The sequence below is a fragment of the Cryptomeria japonica genome, chromosome 3 (genome assembly GCF_030272615.1).
Source record: "Cryptomeria japonica chromosome 3, Sugi_1.0, whole genome shotgun sequence".
NCBI classification, from domain to species: Eukaryota; Viridiplantae; Streptophyta; class Pinopsida; order Cupressales; family Cupressaceae; genus Cryptomeria; species Cryptomeria japonica.
In genome coordinates this window covers 92,949,639-92,971,405 of record NC_081407.1, presented here as the reverse complement: position 1 = coordinate 92,971,405, position 21,767 = coordinate 92,949,639, and the positions used below count along the sequence as shown (strand labels likewise).

Genomic DNA, 21,767 nt, shown 5'->3' with positions numbered 1-21,767 from the left:
TGTATGCCTGAATTTTATAATATAATCCAACTCCAAGTTAGCACTTCTAAACATCCACACAAACCAATATGTTATTATGTACTTGCTAGCTGGTTTGTTTAATACACATACCCAAATTCATGACTGGAGAGAAAAATTATTAAGTATTAAAATTTATAATGGCTTTCTTCTAAATCAATCAGTCATTATTGAAAATATAGAACCCAACCCAATCTATTGTTGATGACGAATTCAAAGGCATGAATGAGCAGGGAGAATAAACTGCCAAAATGAACGGGTTTTAGATTAGTTTTACATATGGAAATACTCAGACTAGAGTTATTATAACTATGGTATTGCATAAACAGCAGGAAAGGGGCAATTTAAGATTTTTATAAGTTAAATTTACAAGCTCACATCACCTTGCATTCACAATGAGATCTTTAATTACTGATATCTAAAATTTTATCCATTGGACTATAATAGAAACCAGAAATTCAACTAAAAAAAGTGGAAACTGGATTAATGGAGTTCAAGGTTTTCCAATGTCTGAAGCTGCCACTTTTGTCCTTGCTCTCCACTTTCGTTCCAATCCCTCACATTTTTTTCCTTCCAAGCATAAAAATACCAATAATGCTGACAATGAAGGGGTCATAGGGTTTTTAATCCCCTTGGCGCACTATTTTTGGGGTTAAATCTGCAGGTTACCAAGCCTTTTAGGCTAAGTTACCAGGTTCGCCTATCTAGAGCCCCTAACATGGACCGGGTCTGGGTCCTGGTTCGCGTTGGGTTCGTGACTGGTTTGGACAGGGTTCATCCCAGGGGTGAACCTTGTCCGGACCCAAGCAAACCCAGGTTTGCTGGCTGGGTTAAGTCACTTAAAGTGACTTTTAAATTCTGAACTATCAATTGAATTGGCATTTGGCATTGATCAATGATGAAGTAGCATACTATTAAATGTATTTAGATTTGTAATTTTGTATATTTCTTTAAATTTTTGCATATATTGTGTTTGTGAGTATATGTGTGTGTGTGTGTGTGTACAAATGAACCCAACCCATGAACCCAAAAGGCAATTTTTTTTTTCCTGAACCCATGAACTGGGTTTGCGTCCTCGAACCCGCTCCCGTACGTGAACCGGTACCTTAGCTTTTAAGAAATGGCCAACCTCTCTTTCCATGCCCTTGCTATTCCTCTTAAATGCAGGTTGTCTCCAGCCATGGGAAGAGTAGGCAGCCTCCATTAATTGAAAATGTTTCTTCCACATTGGTGCTGCAGGTGTTGGAAATAAGCCACACCCGGACTGACGATGGACTGGTCCAAGAGGGGCCAGTAGCTCAGTGGTAGAGCACTCCAACAGCGTATGGAAGGTCCTAGGTTCGAGTCCTAGCTGGTCCATGTCTCAACATCGTATCAGAGCCAGGTCTAGGCTAAGAGCCCCAAGCACACGAGAGGTGTGGCTTAAGGGGGGGTGTTGGTGTTGGAAATAAGCCACACCCGGACCGACGATGGATTGGTCCAAGAGGGGCCAGTAGCTTAGTGGTAGAGCACTCCAGCAGCGTATGGAAGGTCCTAGGTTCGAGTCCTAGCTGGTCCATGTCTCAACAGGTGCCCCTGTTCATGCTTGCATTTTCTTCCTGTGAAAATGCCTTTATTTCTCCTTATTTCCCCTGTTTTATTTTTTTTAATGATGAGTTTTCATTTCCTAACACTTAGGCATCGGTGATTTAATATATCTTCTATTTTTTTAAAAATTTGGCGCACCCCTTCATGACTCTTATTTATTAATATTTTTTTAATCTTGGATAAACTTAATTGTAATATATTTAAATATTCAAATGATTTTATTTATCCAATTAAACATCATTATTATTACTCCATGCCTACAGTTATTTTGTTATCTGTGCCTTATAGGCTTGGTCGGAAACGAATAAATAATGACGACTAAATGAATGACTAGGGTCCTAGGGTTAAATGGTAGCTCAAAACAATTCCCACTAGAATCGCTTGTCCTCCTAAGGAATTTATTAAATATCGCAAGTTCAATTCAATTGGATTGTAAAGATCTAAGTTTTAACTAGGGTTAACCAAATATTTGACACAAGGATAGCACTAACTACATGTCTCTTACTTATGGAACCACAAAATCCACTTCATATTGCACTCTGGTACTTGTAACCAATGACAAACCTCACACAAGTCCATCAACATGTTATTAGTCCGAGTTAATCTAAACAAAATAAGTGCTTTAAATTACAAATAACATAATAATTGCATTCGATAATATTAGCATCAAGTTCATAACTTGCACGCACACATGCATGATCATGTAACAAAAATCTAGAATTCCTCCCCTAGTCCAAATTACATTGGGGTTAGGGTCATGGAAGAGAATTTTTGAGGTTTCTAGGGGGTATAACAGTAGGTTCTTAAGATGATTTGACTTCCTTTTTCCAATGAGAATTTGGATACACTACAACCCAAAAAATGTGTCATTTTAACTAAGGTTTAGGTAGGTTTCTTTAACTTGTTAATGCTGATGTTTATGTTGCAATAGATACACACTATTTAGATTGGATTCAATGAGATTTGGATGTTCTGTGCATCAATTATGGGTCTAGGGTTTTGTTTTACCTGCCAATGAATCTGAGTGCACTAAATGACAATCTCATAACTGTTTGCATCTATGTTGCCCAAAGTGGCAGGACTAGCACCTCTCTTGCGTGAAAGTGAGCAAAAGAAAGATGTAAGAAGTCTAACAAGACTAAGTCTACAAGGCTTTTCTAAAAGCTCATAGAATCTGATTCAAAAGAATAGCAAGTTTTGAAAACCCCGTCGCTGCTGCTTTAGCACACTCCTTTTGTATAGTTTTTTGTCTAGAGTTACATGAAAATCTGTCAGTCAGAAGGCAGAAGATAAATCACAGAACAAGGAAGTTAGCTTAGAAGGAAGCCTATATCCTATTTCTTCTTTTCATTCAGGCTAGAGGAGAAATTACTGTTAAAGCAGCTACTGAGTGGAAACTTCATAGTTCAGATTTGTTGAATTTGTTCTTAGGGTTGGAAAGGCACGATGCTATCAATTGTAAAGTTATTTCAATTTCAATTAAAGAACAAGTTATGAACTATGTATGCTATAAATGTATATGAGGAATTATGTTGATGTCTAATAATTCTGATTTTATCTGCAGGTCTGAAAGAGAGAGATCATTTTATGTTTTCTATGTCATCTCCAAATGAATTCAATTGGTATATATATCATTTAGGCAACCGGTCAATTGGTGTATTGACCGGTCATGCCTTTTAGGCATGACCGATCAATGCACCCATTGATCGGTGCCTTTGTAATTATACCATTAACACAAGGCTGTTTATCGGTTCAAAACCTTGATAGCATATTGTAATATAATATAATGATTGATCAAGATAATGAATCGGTTCATGTAAACACCGATGATTCAAAATGCACGATGTATGTAATCCAACCGGTGCAGTTGTTAACCACTGTTAATTCCAAATGAAGCGGTGTATGTATTAAGCGCGATAACAAATATGCCCGATGATTAAGCCCGATAACAGATGTGGATCGGTGCCAATAGTTATGCACCCGATAGCAAGTATGTATCGGCTAATAACCCGATAACTTATAGCATTTAATATGCTAAGCAATGTTTGTAAAATCCGATAATCATATGCAATATAAGTTTAGACATGAAGCATGTAAATAACAGAACAAGGAAGGTTAGAAATATCTTATCTTGCATAAGCTACCATGCATTAACACTCCCTCTTAGCTTTGGAAGATAGATAAGGCAACCTGCATCACATTTCCTTTTCATAACTAAGATAATGTCAATCAACAAAAATCATTTATACATGAGAAGTACCATCAAGACATATGATACAAAATAGAAGAACATCACCTGAGTATGTGATATAAAGTAAGAGAATCATCACCTGATCATGTGAGAAATCACCAAAACATGTGATTTGTAAGATTCATCAAGATATCATCTAACACGTGATGTTAGTATTGCCTAACATGCAATACTTAAGGATAAGTCTATGAGAAAGGTTAGTTTCTCATCATATCCAAGTTGTGATAAGTGCAATAACATTTGTAAATGTTTATCACAACATAGTCATGGCAAATCCATGACTTACCAGAGATCCAATCATGATCAATGGTTGAGATATCACCTACACGTGATATCAGTATTGCCTAACACGCAATACAAGGATAACCATATGAGAAGTGTTTAATTTCTCATTATATCCAAATTGTGATAATGCAATAACATTTGTGCAAATGTTGTATCACAACATGGTCATGGCACATCCATGACTTACCAGTGATCCAACATGATTACTGGTTTGACTATCATAAGATCGCCACTTTATGATGTCTACATACAAGTGTTCAGTATCTGAGAGATCGTCACCTCTTAGATATGAACACAGGTGGCAAGAAGCCAAGAGATAGTCTAGACATGACAAAGAAGTTTACACATTAAACATCTTAAATATATGTAAGTATAGATTACAAAGCAGATTACCTTTCTATCATACCTAAACCCTTTCTGAAGTGATCAACCTTCACTTTGGAAAGTGGTTTGGTCAGAATATCTGTAGTCTGATCTCCTGTACACACATATTCTAACTTTATCACATTCCTGTCAACCATATCTCGTACATAGTGATATGGAATCTCAATATGTTTGGACCTGTCATGAAATACTAGATTTACAGAAAGTTTTATACAACTTTGATTATCACACTGAATAACTGGAGGTTTCATAGGTTCTCCAAATAATCCCACGAGCAATTTCCTTAGCCATACTGCTTCTCGGGCAGCCATTGAAGCTGCAATATATTCAGCCTCTGTGGAACCCTGAGCTACTGAAGATTGTTTTCTGCTGATCCAGGATATCATGGCTGACCCTAAACTGAAGCAACACCCTGAAGTGCTCTTTCTGTCAGTCACACTGCCAGCCCAATCTGAATCTGTAAATCCATGTAGATCTATGTCAACCTTTTCATATTTAAGACCAAGCTTTAGGGTACCTTGTAGATATCTCATTATATGCTTTACTGCAACCAGGTGTATCTCCTTAGGTTCACACATGAACTGACTTAAGGCATTAACAGCATAGCAGATATCTGGCCGTGTATTTACTAGATACATCAGGGACCCAATCATCTGCCTGTATTGAGTGGGGTCAGTAGGTCTTGATTCTGCTGCTGCTTCTTTAAGTTTATGGAAGTTGGTTTCCATAGGAGAGGTCATGGGTCTGCAGTTTAGCATTCTAAATCTTGTCAATATGTCCAAGGTGTACTTCCCTTGGTTCAGTACAATATTATCAGAATTCTGCCATACTTCCAATCCTAGGAAGTAATGAAGAAGCCCCAAGTCTTTCATATCAAATTTTGTGGATAGATCTTTCTTGCATTGATCTATTAGGTGATTATCTCCTGTAATTAATAAGTCATCAACATATAAAATTAATATTAACATATCACCTTTATTTCTTTTGAGGTAGAGATTAGGATCTGCATCATTCTTAGAGAAACCCAGCTTTGAGAGGTAGGTGTCAATTCTTTCATACCAAACTCTGGGAACCTGTTTGAGCCCATAAAGAGCTTTCTTGAGTCTACACACATGAGACTTTGCATCATGAATTTCAAACCCTTCAGGTTGCTCTAAGTAGACTTCTTCCATGATCTCGCCATTTAGGAATGCTGTCTTAACATCCATCTGATGTACCTTCCACCCCTTTGCTGCTGCAATGGCTAGGACAGCTCTTATTGATGTGTACCTGTCAACAGGTGCAAAAGTTTCTTCGTAATCTATTCCTTCCTTCTGTGAGAACCTCTAGCTACAAATCTGGCCTTACATATCACCTTTATTTCTTTTGAGGTAGAGATTAGGATCTGCATCATTCTTAGAGAAACCCAGCTTTGAGAGGTAGGTGTCAATTCTTTCATACAAACTCTGGGAGCCTGTTTGAGCCCATAAAGAGCTTTCTTGAGTCTACACACATGAGACTTTGCATCATGAATTTCAAACCCTTCAGGTTGCTCTAAGTAGACTTCTTCCATGATCTCGCCATTTAGGAATGCTGTCTTAACATCCATTTGATGTACCTTCACCCCTTTGCTGCTGCAATGGCTAGGACAGCTCTTACTGATGTGTACCTGGCAACAGGTGCAAAAGTTTCTTCGTAATCTATTCCTTCCTTCTGTGAGAACCCTCTAGCTACAAATCTGGCCTTGTGTTTTTCAATACTGCCATCTGCAACATGCTTGATTTTAAACAACCATTTAGAAGACACGATAGACTTCTTGGTTGGCCTAGGAACGATCTCCCAAACATCATTCTTCATAATGGACTGATATTCTTCAGTCATGGCATCTATCCATACTTTATGTTTGAGTGCATCTGAAACATTGTTAGGTTCAGCTTTAGAGAGATCATTCATAAGTGCAACATAGTTGATGAATTTATTAGGCCTCTTGCTTTCCCTGAAGGTTCCTGAAGGAGCAGCGAACTTCTGAGCTTCTGCTATAGTTTTGGTGGCCCATAGTGGTCTTTTCTTGTGATTATCTATAGGTGGGTTTTGTGTTTCACTTATAGTTTCCTCAAGATACTCCCTCTGAAGCTCAGGAGTAGGTTCTTCTTCTAGGTTAGAAGTAGGATTATGAATTTCAGGTTCTATTGTATTTTGAGCCCTTTTGAAGGCTAAATCTTCTTCGAAGATTACATCCCTACTGAGTTCAATATTTCTCTGTCCTTGTACATGGATTCTGTAGGCTTTAGAAGTTTCACTGTATCCTACAAGTATTCCCCTTTTTCCAGAGCGTTTTAGTTTTAGTCTTTTCTCTTTAGGTACATGAATATAGACCGGACACCCAAATATCCTAAGATGGCTGATATCTGGTTTTGTTTTGGTAAAGACTTCCTCAGGAGTTTTATCTTCAAGGTGTGAATGAGGACATCTATTTTGTATGTACACAGCAGTGTTGGTTGCTTCTGCCCAAAGGTTCAAGTTTAGATTTTGATCTAGTATCATGGCTTTGGTAGCTTCTACTATGGTCCTATTTTTCCTTTCAGCTACTCCATTTTGTTGTGGATTATAAGGTATTGATAACTCCCTCTTAATCCCAGAATTTTTACAAAAGTCTTTAAATAGTTCTGATGTGTATTCCCCCCCATTGTCAGTTCTTAAGGTTTTAATTTTGTTTTCAGAGAGATTTTCTGTTAATGTTTTAAACTCTTTGAACCTACTTAGGATCTCTTCTGATTCTTTACATTTCAGAAAGTAGATCCACGTCTTCCTAGAGTAGTCATCAACAAAAATTACATAGTACAAAAATCCCCCTAGCGAGGGTACGGACATAGGTCCACATACATCAGAATGAATTAACTCCAAAACTTTGCTAGTTTTCCTAGTACTATTCTGAAATGCATTTTTGGTATTTTTACCTAAGGCACACCCTTTGCAAGCCTCTGAATGATATTGCTTCAACTTAGGTAGACCTGTGACAAGGTTTCCCATGGTTGACAAAGCTCTATAATTCAGATGACCTAATCTCCTGTGCCATACTTCATTTGCATTAGTTGCTTCATGGATCAATGCTAGATTGGGCTCTGTACATAGCTCATACAAATAGCCTTGTCTTCGACCAATGACCTTAGCGTCTTTGATGGAGGATCTCTTTGGCCAAGCCAACACCTTGTTTTCCATGAAGGTCACTCTGTATCCTTGATCTTCTAGTGCTGATATGGAGATTAGATTTTTTTTGATGCCTGGAACATACAGTACTTTTTCAAGTCGTAGTGACATGCCTGACTTCAGTTTGATGGTGCAGGTTCCAATTCCTCTGACTGGATGTGAAGAATCGTCTCCGATGGTTACTTCCTCATCATCTTTCTCTATCATGGAGTCTAGTATTTCTCTAAAGCCGGTGATGTGTCTGGATGAACCACTGCCGATCACCCATGAGTTAGATTTGTTTGAAGTATGGCTTGTAAGTGCTGAGTAGAGGACATAGTTCTCGGAGTCATTTTCTTTTCTAGATTTCTTCACTTTTGCAAATGTGGCTTGCTTCCCTTTCTTCGGACAGTTTGCAACATAGTGTCCGAATTTGTCACAACTATAACATTGAACATGTGATAGGTCTTTCTTAGAAGTGTTCTTGCCTTGTTTGGCTTTTCTTTTCTTGAATTGCTTCTTTTTGTACCTTTTATTGATGTTTGTATTTAGGACTTGCAAGTCTTCATCTATATTCTTCTGTTTTATTCCTACTTTGTTCAATCGGGATTCTTCTTGTAGACAGTCATCTCTTAGTCTTTCAAACTTAGGATATTTGGACCTTGCACTGATGCCTTGGACGAATGTGCTCCATCCACTAGGCAACCCATCTAAAGCAATGAGTGTTAGTTCTTTGCCTTGGATCTCGTAGTCCAAAGTTGCAAGTTCATCTTTTAGAACTGATATCCGCATGAAGTAGGCATTGATTGTCTCCCCTTTGTTCATGGTGATATGATTTATTTCTCGTTTTAGTGCTAGAGTACGACTTGCATTTGATATCTCAAATGTCTTTTCAAGTGCCTTGAACATTTTATAAGCCGTCTCCTGCTTTCTAATGATGGGCATTATATTATTTCTTACCCCATCCACTATTATTTTAATAGCCTTATCATTTCCCTCAATCCATGTGGATTTCTCGGTTTCATCTTCTGGTTGTGCACTTTCAATTTGGACATATGAATCAACTTTGTTTTCTCTTAAAATCATTTTGATTCTAAACTTCCAAGCTGAAAAATCTTCGCTACCTCCGAGTCTATCTTCGAATCTGATAGCGTTGGCCATTATGGAAATGTGATGTAGTTTGTAACTTAGTCCTTGGATTTTATCAGAATTGAATAGCCTTAGGTTTGATTACCTTGGCTCTGATACCATGTAAAGTTATTTCAATTTCAATTAAAGAACAAGTTATGAACTATGTATGCTATAAATGTATATGAGGAATTATGTTGATGTCTAATAATTCTGATTTTATCTGCAGGTCTGAAAGAGAGAGATCATTTTATGTTTTCTATGTCATCTCCAAATGAATTCAATTGGTATATATATCATTTAGGCAACCGGTCAATTGGTGTATTGACCGGTCATGCCTTTTAGGCATGACCGATCAATGCACCCATTGATCGGTGCCTTTGTAATTATACCATTAACACAAGGCTGTTTATCGGTTCAAAACCTTGATAGCATATTGTAATATAATATAATGATTGATCAAGATAATGAATCGGTTCATGTAAACACCGATGATTCAAAATGCACGATGTATGTAATCCAACCGGTGCAGTTGTTAACCACTGTTAATTCCAAATGAAGCGGTGTATGTATTAAGCCCGATAACAAATATGCCCGATGATTAAGCCCGATAACAGATGTGGATCGGTGCCAATAGTTATGCACCCGATAGCAAGTATGTATCGGCTAATAACCCGATAACTTATAGCATTTAATATGCTAAGCAATGTTTGTAAAATCTGATAATCATATGCAATATAAGTTTAGACATGAAGCATGTAAATAACTTATAGCACCTCTCTTGCGTGAAAGTGAGCAAAAGAAAGATGTAAGAAGTCTAACAAGACTAAGTCTACAAGGCTTTTCTAAAAGCTCATAGAATCTGATTCAAAAGAATAGCAAGTTTTGAAAACCCCGTCGCTGCTGCTTTAGCACACTCCTTTTGTATAGTTTTTTGTCTAGAGTTACATGAAAATCTGTCAGTCAGAAGGCAGAAGATAAATCACAGAACAAGGAAGTTAGCTTAGAAGGAAGCCTATATCCTATTTCTTCTTTTCATTCAGGCTAGAGGAGAAATTACTGTTAAAGCAGCTACTGAGTGGAAACTTCATAGTTCAGATTTGTTGAATTTGTTCTTAGGGTTGGAAAGGCACGATGCTATCAATAACCAAGTAATTAGTGTCAAACATCTTTTCTGCTCATTCATTTGAATAATTTTCTGTAACAAATTTACAAGTGTGTATAATTTCTTATTATATTCATACTTTATATGTTTCACTAGTTATGTAACTTATGTTGAAAACTTTTGTTTCTCATGTGTATGCCTATGTCTACTAAAATGGAAGATTTTGTATTCAGGGGTTATCCAGTACAACACGAGTGGTTGTAATAACGCCCCCACCCATATATGAAGATGTACGACGAGCTTATGCCAGGTGGGAGGTTCAGGAAGCTTTATCTTTTCACATGCTTTTCTTTTTTCCTCCTCATTTTGAAGCTACCATATACTTTTAATTTGTAATGATATTCAATCTTCATAATATGCTAGTTGAGTCTCTTCTTTATCCCCACTATCTCTGGTGTTTTAACTGGCAGCTACTAGTGATTGTGAAGCAAATTTACAGCATTTATCTTAAAATAGAACTCAAATTAATAAAGCTTGTTGCTTATACTGAATTTAGATTTTTCTATGCATTAACTTTCATGTACATGTATTCTGATGACGTTCTCTTTAATTTCATGATGTTCGAGGCTAAAGATGAAATTTTAACAGTACTTGTTTGGTTCCCAGTGTGTTCTGCATTGTTGCACTCCAGACAATTTTAGTATTTTGGCATTTCTTCCTCTGTGTGCTAGAATAGCCACTGATAACACTCTCTAATTTGGTAATAATGCCATCTTATTCTATGCATAAATTGTTTTCATTTAGCTTTGTATTGCTGGAAGTTGGTTTTAAACTAAGTCACAGGATACGGTGATTTTTATGGATGAGGTTTGAATTTAATCGAATTTCCTCTATAAAGCACTGCTATCCGCCTCTAAACACAACTCAGCTGGTCATGGGTATTCTTTGTATATGCTTTGTATTTATTGGGTCATGGGTGTCTGCAACTGCTGGGTCGCTCTCAGATTTTCTCCAACAAGGGTCGCTATTCTGATAATTTATTAGAAGTATACATATATTTAAAAATAAACAAAATTATAGAAGGCGAATTTTATCCGAATTTTTTTTCGAATTTTTCCCTTGTCGAATTTCATCCGAATTTTTTTTCGAATTTTTCCCTTGTCGAATTTCATCCGAATTTCATGGCTGTCGAATTCGAACCTTGTGACTTAGGTTTTAAATATGCCTTTAGAGGACAAATAGCAATAAGCCATAAGAGATAGACAAATTTGAGAGGTTTACAAAGTAGTACATGTACTTCACAATTTGTGTTATATTGAATTAAATTCTGACATTTTAGCAGAATTTAGTGACTCTTGTTTAAAATTGCCTTCCCAGTATGATAGAATTTTTTTTTTTAAATATAAAACAAAAATGATAATAGCATAAATGCAATCCATTTTATATTGTTTGGGTCTTCTTCAGATTGGCCAATATAAAATTGTTTGGTCATAGTGTTCATGAACAGATCTTCTCTTGTTTTCAGAAAATGTAGTTTTACACAGTATCGGTAATCTTTCTCAGGATTGACTCTGGAAACCAAAAGATAAGAGCTTTGAATCCATAGGGATTTAATTTGGAAAATTTGGGAAATTAAAAAATGCTTACTTTCAAAATTTGCAACTAATTCACGAGTTAATGCACGATCTTTGCTGCCTCATGAATTGTGCCCAAGACAAAAGTTCAGTAATCTGATTCAGATCAGATTGGTGATAGGCTTGGGTCCCAATAAGTCACAGTTTCTCAAAAATGATTATTGTTTTTTTCTACATTGGTTTGATAATCAGTAGTACATTGGCCATTTCAAACTGTGTAAGCTCAGCTTCCTTGACCTCTTATATGCAGCATCATTGCATGGGTATAAAGAGAGTAGTTTTTGTGTTCTTTCTTAACCTGTGTTGTCCAACATTATGTCCAGGTGACTCTATGCATTTGATATGTAAAAATTGTCCATATGCAAGAATTTAAAAGAGATAAACACAACTTTTCATATTGGTTTTTAAATGTCAACAAAAAAATTGCCAGCTTTGTGGAGACTTGTTGTGACCTTTTTCACACATCGCCCCATTGCAAATGGGGACCCTCCCTTTTTCCTGCTTTCTAGGGATTTTGTTAGTGTCTCGTGGCCTTCCGCTTTAGTATTGCCAAGTTTGTCAGTTTTGAATGGTTTGAGTCTTAAGGATTGAAAGTCTTTTTTTGCAAACCAAGTGATAACAGAGTCTAGACACCGTCAAAGTGCCTAGAAAGGCCAAAGGACGAAGAATGCAATTGATTTGAACGAATTCAGACAACTTTCTATTTTTGGAAAGTTTGCTTTATCCTATTTTTTAGGAAGTTTTGTTTTTGACATTTTTAACTCGATCCCTGGGATGGCTATTTTTAGAAATTTTTCCCTATTTTTTAGGGATGTCTGCTTTTTGCTTTTCCAGAGTGGGGACCTAAGGTTTACACTAATACCACTGACTTGCATCGATCGCGATTGAAAATTTTCAAGTTTTGATCTAAAAAGCTAAGTTCCTATATTTTAGTGGCTTTGACGCTTTGGATGGGTTACTTGAGTATGGATTTCAAATACCATGTTAATCTGGTTATAATTGAAGAAGTTATTAAATTTTAAAGGTTTTCCAAATATTTCTAAGTTTGGCTATTGGTGTTTAATGTTGTGACAGGAGCTTCTCAATGTTCGCCCTCATGGAAGGAAAGCATGGTCATGGTCTTCACAAAGTCCGCCTTGGAGGTATTGAGAAGTTTACCTTGAGGATGAGGAGATATGGCAAAGTGTATGAAGTGGTGCCAAGAATCAGATCAAGTCTGCTCAAGAAGTAAAACATATGGTGCATGACATCAAGAAAGTCCGCCTAACTTGTAGGTCTATAGTGCTTAACTTCAGCAAAGTCCGCCCTGCCGAAGAGGAAAGGTTCCAAAGGTTTGAAAATCTCCGCCCTACTTGATGAAGTGCTAAGACTCGTTCCATGTGCTCAAGAAACTCCACCCAAGGTGAATAGTTTGGTTCCAAGTGCTGTTCCACAAGTTTCAAAAATTCCGTCCTATGTTTGAAAGAGTTGTTCCATGAACTTCATAAAGTCCACCCTTAGAAGTATTAATGCAGATGATTGTGTGGTGCCACAAACTCTATAAACTCCGCCCCAAAAGATGAACAAGTGTGGTATCATGAGTTGGTTGAAGTCCGCCCCACTGATAAAAGATCAAACAAACTCCAAAGTATGCCTTGAAAATGATCATATCATGGTAAGATGAGGTGTTAAGCTGAAGAAGAGTTCAAGTTCAAGATGAAATGATCAGATTTTGGTTAAGTATGAATGAATATGAAGTATGGTACCTTGTTTTGTTCCACCAATCTTCCAAAGTCCGCCCTATGCTGGAGTGTGGCGCCTTGTTTAGTTCCCCAACTTGAAATAAGTCCGCCCAAGTAAGATACTTGCTAAAATGGAAGACAAGAAGATGATGACAACAGAATCTATCATCCAAGTTTGAACTGAGTGCAGATTTGGAAAGTTTTGAAAGAAGAATATAGAAGATTGAGTTTGATTTGCAAACTAAAGACCAAATTAGAAACATTCTTTGCAGGTTCAAAAGACTAGGGAAGGATTAGAAACAAGTTTTGAAGAGATTTTCTGAGTTTCTAATTATAAAATCGAACCCTCATACAAATATTTCATTCACTCTCTCATTTTTACAGATGAGCATTTTGAGAGAAGTTTTAAGAGTTTTGCAAGTTGAAAGAAGATTTTAAGGGTGATTCCAAGTATAAGTTTGAGATTTTCAATCATTTTCAACAAGTTCACATGCAGATTGAAGGAGATTCTTGACTGTTTTGAAGAGAAAATCCACATTTTCTGAAAATTTGAAGGTGATAGGAGTAATCAAAGTCAAATTTCACTCCTGAACCTTCAAATCGGAGTGTTCGCAGCTTGTTGAAAGCTAAAAGTGTTGAAGAAGTGGAGAATCAGAGCACACTTTGCCATCAAACCTTCAAAGTTTACGCTCAAAATGAGGATTCTAATTTAATTTCTATGGGTTTTGCAGGTTTTGGATGATGGTTGAACGCGATCACATCAATTCATATTTGTGAGGAGTTATCCAGAGCTTTTTACCCTCCTCCCGCGCAACATAAATTGGCAGTTGAAGGCGGGATCGTCACAGAAAATACAAAGAGTTTTAGGCCAAATTCAGAGTTGAAGACAGGACCACGAGCAAGTTTCGTCTAAGCATAAAGATGGCCAAAATTTGGCTAAGTATGGGAAGAGCTATTGTGACGAAGGCCTAGAGGAATTCTTCTCCGAATTCAAGGCACTTGAAAGAACCTCAAGGCATCAAGAAAGAAAAGTTCTCAGACTTGGTGAAGATATGGAAAAGTTAAAATAAATTTCCAACTTCTTGAAGGATTTCATCTCCTAAAGAAATTTAAAAGACAAACTTCCAGTTAGAATCAAATGGTGACAAGAAGGAACAAATTTCCATACTTAGACACAAATTGGAGAATTCAGAGAAGACATCCAACACGTTGAGGTGGCGCCTCGTCATTTTCTAGCCAATCAGATTGTTCCAAGTCAGCATGTCCACGTTCAATGAACCTGACTTATCCAGAAGTTTCTTGAAGGGCACACTTCACAATGCAACAACCTTCTATTTTCATTGTTGGTTCATATTTAGCAAGAAGGACAAGTGTCCCCAAGTGTAATTTTTTTATTGGTTGAGGGGTAGTTAGTTTTGGGAAACCCTAATTAGGGTTTTATCTTTCAATTTGGGCCCTTGATCACTGTTTGATCTCGGCCGTTCATTATTTTCTGAAAAACTATATAAGGCTATCTCCTCTCATTTGGAGAGGGTGAGGTTTTTGATATATTGTTGCGTGAAGGTCATTTTTCAAATAATACATTGCATGTGCACTTTCTCTTAAAGCTTTGTAATCTCTGCTATTTGAGAGATTAGCATGGTTTTAATTTCCTCAACACATTAATTAGAAGTTAATTTAGATTTGCTTTCAAAGTTGTTAGAATTGAATGAAGGACTTGATAAGTATTAATTAACGGTGTATCTCTGCTCATACTTTTGGTGAGTGGATGATTTCCATTTCACTGTGCAAATATAGTTTGAGCCTATCACTTGTGTATGCCAACATTTCGATCATAAGCACAACCCGTTGAAGATTGCACCCGCTTTGTGTAGTTGTCCTCAGTGTGGCGAAGCAAAGTGTGGTTTTCTGAGAACACCTAGTTAATACCGTCTCCAGAATTCGTAGGTTTAGATCAACTTTCTTAACCCTATCCCTTTTCCCCTTTTTGAAAGTCTAAATCCCGAAAAATCCAAAAAAAAGAAGAGAGAGCCTGAAATTTATAAATTTATCTAAGTCCAGAAACTTAAAAGACATTTGTAATGTAAGTCCCCCTTGAGATTTTTAGCATACACTACCCAAGTAGCTATTTCACTAAAGTCGCTTGTTCGCACATATAGACCTTTTAATCAGTAGTGATTTTTTAGGAGAGGATAGAATACCTTTGGGTATCTTATTCTAATGTTTGGTAGATGATAAAACAGACACCAACAAGACTGTGCAGTGATTTCTAAGGTAACAGATCTGTCCACCTCTAGCCTGAAATCTGTTTTAGATTTTAAATTTAGTAGAGCATCTTTGACCTTCTATCAATTGCAGATCTTGAATGCTTGGATATCAAGAAAAAGCTATCACTTTGTCCCCAACGTCTTATTGTTATCATGTTCTGGGAAGAGGTTCAGTACATTGGTCAATATATGAAAGTGGACGTTCCTCAGAACAACAGTTACTAATGATCTTTCTTGGCTTTTGATTCCATATATTTGAGCTGTTTTTTAAAGTAGCACACATTGGAAAATCCATAATTAAGTTCTGCTGCATGTATGTCAGAATATTACAATTTATTTTCAAGTTGCAAAATATCTTTGATCAGTGCAAAATGTGTATCTGGTTTAGGAAGCTGTGTATGTGCATATTAAGAAGTCACTAATAAATGATAGTAGCTTTTTTGTTCCTGTTAAAATGTCTGCTTTTCTGCTTGATATTATTTTATTGACATTGTTCCTTTCAGTAATTTGTGTGGGTCAACCAATATTGTAGATCATAATCTTTCATTTACATCCTTATTATAGCTATAGGATACAAATGGGACGCAAGTTTGAATTCTCTATGTGAGAATTATAAGATTTTTGTTAAAATGGTAGCTATTTGAGATTCTTTTGCCATATTACAAACGATAATACCTCCTTGGTGCAGAAGCAGGTGGGGTAGGCTTGCTGGTGAGTATCTTGATCGTACAAATGAGCATGCTGGAATGTATTCTGAAGTTTGTGTAGAAGTAGCAAAGAAGCTTGATTGTGGCATAATCAACTTGTGGGAATTGATACAAAGATCAAAAAATTGGGAGACAGAGTGTCTGAGGTTAGTATGTGACTGAAACTCACCATTTGTATGTGATTGTCCTGAGCCACAAAAGGTGATTGCATATTGCTTTGTATCATCAGACTATTTGCTTCAAATATAAGTGACTACCAGAAATTTTACGGTATCCAGTAGGCGTAGTGTTATTCCTGTTCTTGTTTTGTTATTGTTTTGTAGAATGTGTCATGTCTTTTAATAAATTGTTATAGCTATATTAGTTTCCTCGAATCTACATAAAGGAGAAGTTTAATTAATCCCTAGATCTAGTTATCTTTGCCACCCGAGTTGCAGCTTCAAATCCCATAACCACATAAATCCAGATGTTGGCTATAATATATATCAAGCAACTTTTTAACTTGGGCATTCTTGTCATCCATACGGTTCTTTACCTAGCCCTTGAAAGAGTTCATATCCTCTTCACTTGCATGATTACATAGAGATTCACCCTTATAGAAAGTTCCCCACCCTCCAAATTTCTCTTGGGATTTATTTGCAAAATAATTGAACCCACCCAAAACATACAGTAGCTTGATCAAAAGAAGAATTGTAAGTTCTCACCTTTAGATAGCTGTGCCACTTGATTAGAAGTATTTTACTGACTGTGAGCCACGTGTGCTGTACCTAAATCCAAACAAACAGCTTGCAGGATAGAATCCATCAATGCATATACATATTCATTTCAGTTAGCCAGAATATCTTTTATAATTTCCCAGATTATCAAGGTGAGCTTCACTTAGGCCTCCAGTTTTACGTCCAAGATACTTATTAGTGCCACTGCCAATAGTGGTGTAAATGATGTGGTTCTGGTAGGAACATTGCGTCCTTCCTGTCATAATGTGTTCATTCTCCATGTCAGCCCACTACATTTCTTCAAGCTCCAGATCAATGACCCCCTCAGCCAGCTACTTACATGAATTTCTAACTTCTTGCTTGCTTCCTTGATATCCAGATTTATGCAGGTGCTTTTTCAGAGGACCTTTTGTCACTGTCTATACAACTTGCCTGCAAGAAGCAGAGTAGCCAATAGGTTCCAAGCACATGAAATTAAGCCATCCACTTCTCTCAAGCTTTCATATGCAGGCCATCTGCTTCTATATTCGGTTGCGATTCCTAGGGAGTCTGTTCTCAGACATGATAGAAGTTCTTATTGATAGCATCCAGTAGCTCAGTAATATCCAACTTGGAGACTGTTCCATCCTTCAGAATGTTTTCTCGTGAAAGTTTTACTTAGGGGTGAAAACTATGTCTGTGGTTAAATTGACTTTCAACCTTATTCAAATTTCACAAATGAACTTAAATTAATTAGGTTCTTAATGTGGAGATTCGGAATTGCAACAAACTCTCTATGCCTTATGTTGACAAGGGTGCCAAAAATATTACAAATGTAGAGAGATCAGGATATGTAAACAAGAAGTCTTAAACCTAAATAGGTGGTCTTTTCCGATGCTCGAGTTATAGTATTTAGAGAAGGTTTGATTAGATATTTTAAATTTTTGTTCTATGATAAAATCTAGAGATCACAAGAAATGTAACTTTTAAATAATTAATGTACGTACAAATGAAGCTTTGATATGGTAATTAATGTACGTATTAATGTACGTACAAATTCCGGGACGGCAAATTCTTTTGCCAAATTTGGGGACGGTGGGGGACGGCAAAGGGGACGGCTATATAAAATATAGGAAAAATTTAAAATATATAGGAAAATTTCAAAATTCTAAATGTTCATATGAAAACATGGATAAAGCATGCATACATACATTGTATTCATATGAAAATAATAAAACATGGATATAGCATGTGTATGATACTATGAAAAGTTGAAAACATTTTAGAATGTAAATTTTGAACATACAACATTGTTAATACTCAATACACAATATGCAATTATGCATTCACAAATCAGAATTTGAATTCATTCACATTGTCAATATGCATATCAATAGACTTGGAGGTTAAATTTTCCCTACTTCGATCGATGCAGTTTCCCCCCATATTTTTCAACGGGGGTTTGGGGGCAGTGCCCCCAAGGTGGGGTCAAGGGGCAGCGCCCCTTGCGCGCTACAGGGCGGGGTCGAGGAGCAGCGCCCCGCGAGGCCAAAAAAACTTATACTTTAATAAAGGCGTTGGGTGTTATTTTTCTATTGACTCGCCGAGTTTGGCGATTTTCTAATCTCTGTGTCAAAATGCCCAAAGGCTACACTACTGCCATATAGTTTCATTGTCAAAATTATGAATTAAATTAATAAATTTAAAATTTAATTAATGTTATCTTTTAATTTTTTTTATTTTTGATAACAATTTGAATTAATAAGGGGCCTATATTAGAAAATTTAAATAAAAAATTAAAAATACAACTTTTTTAATTTTTTAAATATTTTTTAAGGGCCTTAGAATGGGGGACGTCTGGCTGTCCCCGGGACGGATTGGGGACGTCCCAGCCGTCCCCAGGACGTACGGACGTCCCCCAAAGCTAGGGCAGGCATCCCCCCGTTTCGGGGACGTCCCCTCCAAAAACAGGGCAATTTGGGGACGGGGGGAAACGTCCCCTGGCCGTCCCCAAGTCCCCGAAACGTCCCTGGGATGGGGACGGGGGTTTTCAGGTCGGGGATGTGTCCCCGAGTAACTCTGGTTTATCATGATTGGAAATAAACAACTATCATAAGCTTATTTTACTTTTAGAAATCTAGATAAGGTCAACTGTTCTTTCTCTTTGATTTTCTGGGCATAGTTGGGAAAACTTTCAAGGGAATATAAAAATACCTTTTTATTCATTAGTGCTGTCGATTTCACAGTGAAACAGTTAGAAAAACAGAAAACACTATGTAGGGACAAAGATCGAAATAAAACTTGGATTTCTGCTTATACCTAGACAACTGTATGTCAGATGTAAAAATTACCATCCAGGAAACTTGGGATTTGAAATTTCAATTTGCTTGTGTGTTGCAAATAGAATAGCATCCATCTCAGAATTTTTATTTATTTACAATGATGATAACATTGTTCTCAGGAAAATCATACAAACTTATTTTTGTCATCCAACTTTTCTTGTTAGTACTATCTCTGTTTGCAGACAAGCTTTAATTTTTAGTAGTGATCTATAGAAGATATTTTTCAGGGCTATATAAAGTTGAGATACATTTCCCAATAATATGTTTTGCCTTTGATCTTGTTGCAGTGATGGCATGCATCTGAGCCCTATTGGAAACCAAACACTGCTTGAGGAGTTGTTGAAAGTATTGAGGAATGCAAATTGGGTCCCAAGTCTATATTGGGAGAATATGCCAAGTGACTTCAATGAACCTTCCATTTATGATTATGTGCATCCTTCTCAAGAATTATGCTCTCATGGCATTGAAGAAAATGACAGAGAAAAGAATCATGATTGTTAGGATATTTCCAAAATGACTTAGAACTCTTCCTTAGGGCCATTACCGGGTAGAAAATAAAATGCACCATGTCCTTTGTGATCATTTTGTAAGTAGCTTTTGTATAGAAAGAAGCTTGAAAGGGGTTTGAGAAGGGTATAACAAACTGTGTAAAACCATGTAACAAGTTTAGTATTCTTGTTAGTTGCAGTCGAATATATAACCTGAAATGTCTTTTTCTCTGGAGATTCCATGTTTTCTATGTCTGCTTGTGTCAGGTGGCATAAGTACAATGATCTCTACATTTGCCATTTGGAAAGTTAAATTGGGTTATATAATTTAAGGCTGTAATCCTCTACAACATTTATAATTTCTTGTTTGTTATATCAAGCTCTCTATATAGAAATCAGGAACGGTTCCATCCGATTTGAATATTGGGAGTTGCAAATATTGATGTTACCAGATGTTTTTTGTGTGAAATGCAGCCATGTAAAAGTTTTTAAGCTGTTAAAATTTAAAATGGGTATCACCGGAATTTATATCAATAATGCTTCTATAATCTGCACCATGGCAATTCTGCGGATTTAATGATACAAAGACGTACATTGCAAGCAAACAGATGTTTATTACATATTCAATACAGATGGTGGCTTCTGATGAATATTGGTAATTTTCCTTTGCTGTTCTTTTGTGTCTGAAAATAAGGATCTAAAGTAATGGACTCCAAAGGATTGAAAGTGCTCAAAACTAACCAGCATTTATCATCACATTTTAGATTTAAGGTTTTTGCAATCCTATGCTAGTGTAATTTATAGGTGGCATATCTTTTACGTTGCGTCCACATTAGTGTAATAGAATCATCAGAGAGGTCAGCTAAATTGCCGGTAAATGTGGAAACGTGGGCAAAATATTGGGATGGTGATCACCAAAATTTAAGAGAGGGAAAGAAAGATATTGAACCATCAAAGACTACTTTTTTCCGAAACCCAAAACTACTTTTTTTTACATTAAACTGTGATTTTCAGAGTCCTTGACTATGTAGATGGTGATAGTGTAGAAGAAGATAATCTAGATGATATTATCAAAGGCAATTTGATATTGTTCTTTTAAAGAAGGCGCTTCAACTCATCAATCTAATTTTTGTAATAATTATGGTCATTTTGTTCAATTGTTTTGCAACAAGCACATGTGGGCTTTTCCTTTGTAGGTCTATCAAGAAGTGGGAGGTTTATTAGATTGTCTTACATTTTGGTTTGTTCTTGTTTATGAAGTGCATCTATTTAGACAATTCTAGCTTGCATTTGGATAATTGTAGTTGCATTTTAGGTAGCCCAATTTGATATTGGGTTACGTATGTTTAACTCTTGGGAAGTGCATCTAATTGAATAATTGTAGGTTGCCTCTTAGTCGGATGGCCACAATATGTCTCAAAAGAAGGCATATTAAATACATCACCTAGGGCATTCGTGGTGGTGTAAAAGTTGAAGAAAAGACTACATATGATCCTTTTAAACTTGACAAAATGAAGAATACTGATTACTTATTAGTTTTATCTTTCCCATTGTTGGCAATTGACACTCGTTGGATTTATTTTGTTGTCATTGATGGCAACAAGATATGATGGAATTCATAAACCAACACTAGGAGGCATATACCGACAAATACTGGCTTTGGAGCATTCAGGGCTATATTGGCACCGACACCAGCATCAATACTTTTTTGGAAGTCGACATCAAGGATGATTTACTTAATAAATCATTTTGTAAATATTGTCAAGGCCGACATTGAATATCTTTTGTAAATGTATTGTAAGCCAACATAAGGCATATCATTTGTAATAGGTATATAGGTCAGTCTACTAGGTTATTTTTGCAAGGAAGAAAGACATGAAATGTGTGGATATAGGAGAATATAGCAGAACTGTATGATGCAAAATATATGTATAAAGATTATTTTGTATGCGAATATTATATCATGCAATGATCTATAGATAGTTTGGAA

At 36.5% G+C, this 21,767-nt stretch overlaps 1 protein-coding gene across 3 annotated transcripts in view; it reads left to right on the top strand.

Moving 5' to 3' along the window:
• The window catches only part of LOC131044074 (GDSL esterase/lipase WDL1), a 46,393-nt gene extending 26,195 nt beyond the window's left edge, over positions 1 to 20,198 (top strand). The window contains exons 4-6 of one of the 3 annotated variants that reach the window (XM_057977344.2): positions 10,157 to 10,233; positions 16,240 to 16,398; positions 19,577 to 20,198. In XM_057977344.2, coding sequence (XP_057833327.2) covers positions 10,157 to 10,233; positions 16,240 to 16,398; positions 19,577 to 19,790 — 450 coding nt within the window. In that variant the 3' untranslated portion in view covers positions 19,791 to 20,198. Of the gene's footprint in view, positions 1 to 10,156; positions 10,234 to 16,233; positions 16,399 to 19,576 lie in introns of all 3 variants that reach the window. The other 2 variants (XM_057977341.2, XM_057977345.2) reach the window with 2 other exon arrangements.
• The last annotated feature ends 1,569 nt before the right edge of the window (positions 20,199 to 21,767 follow it).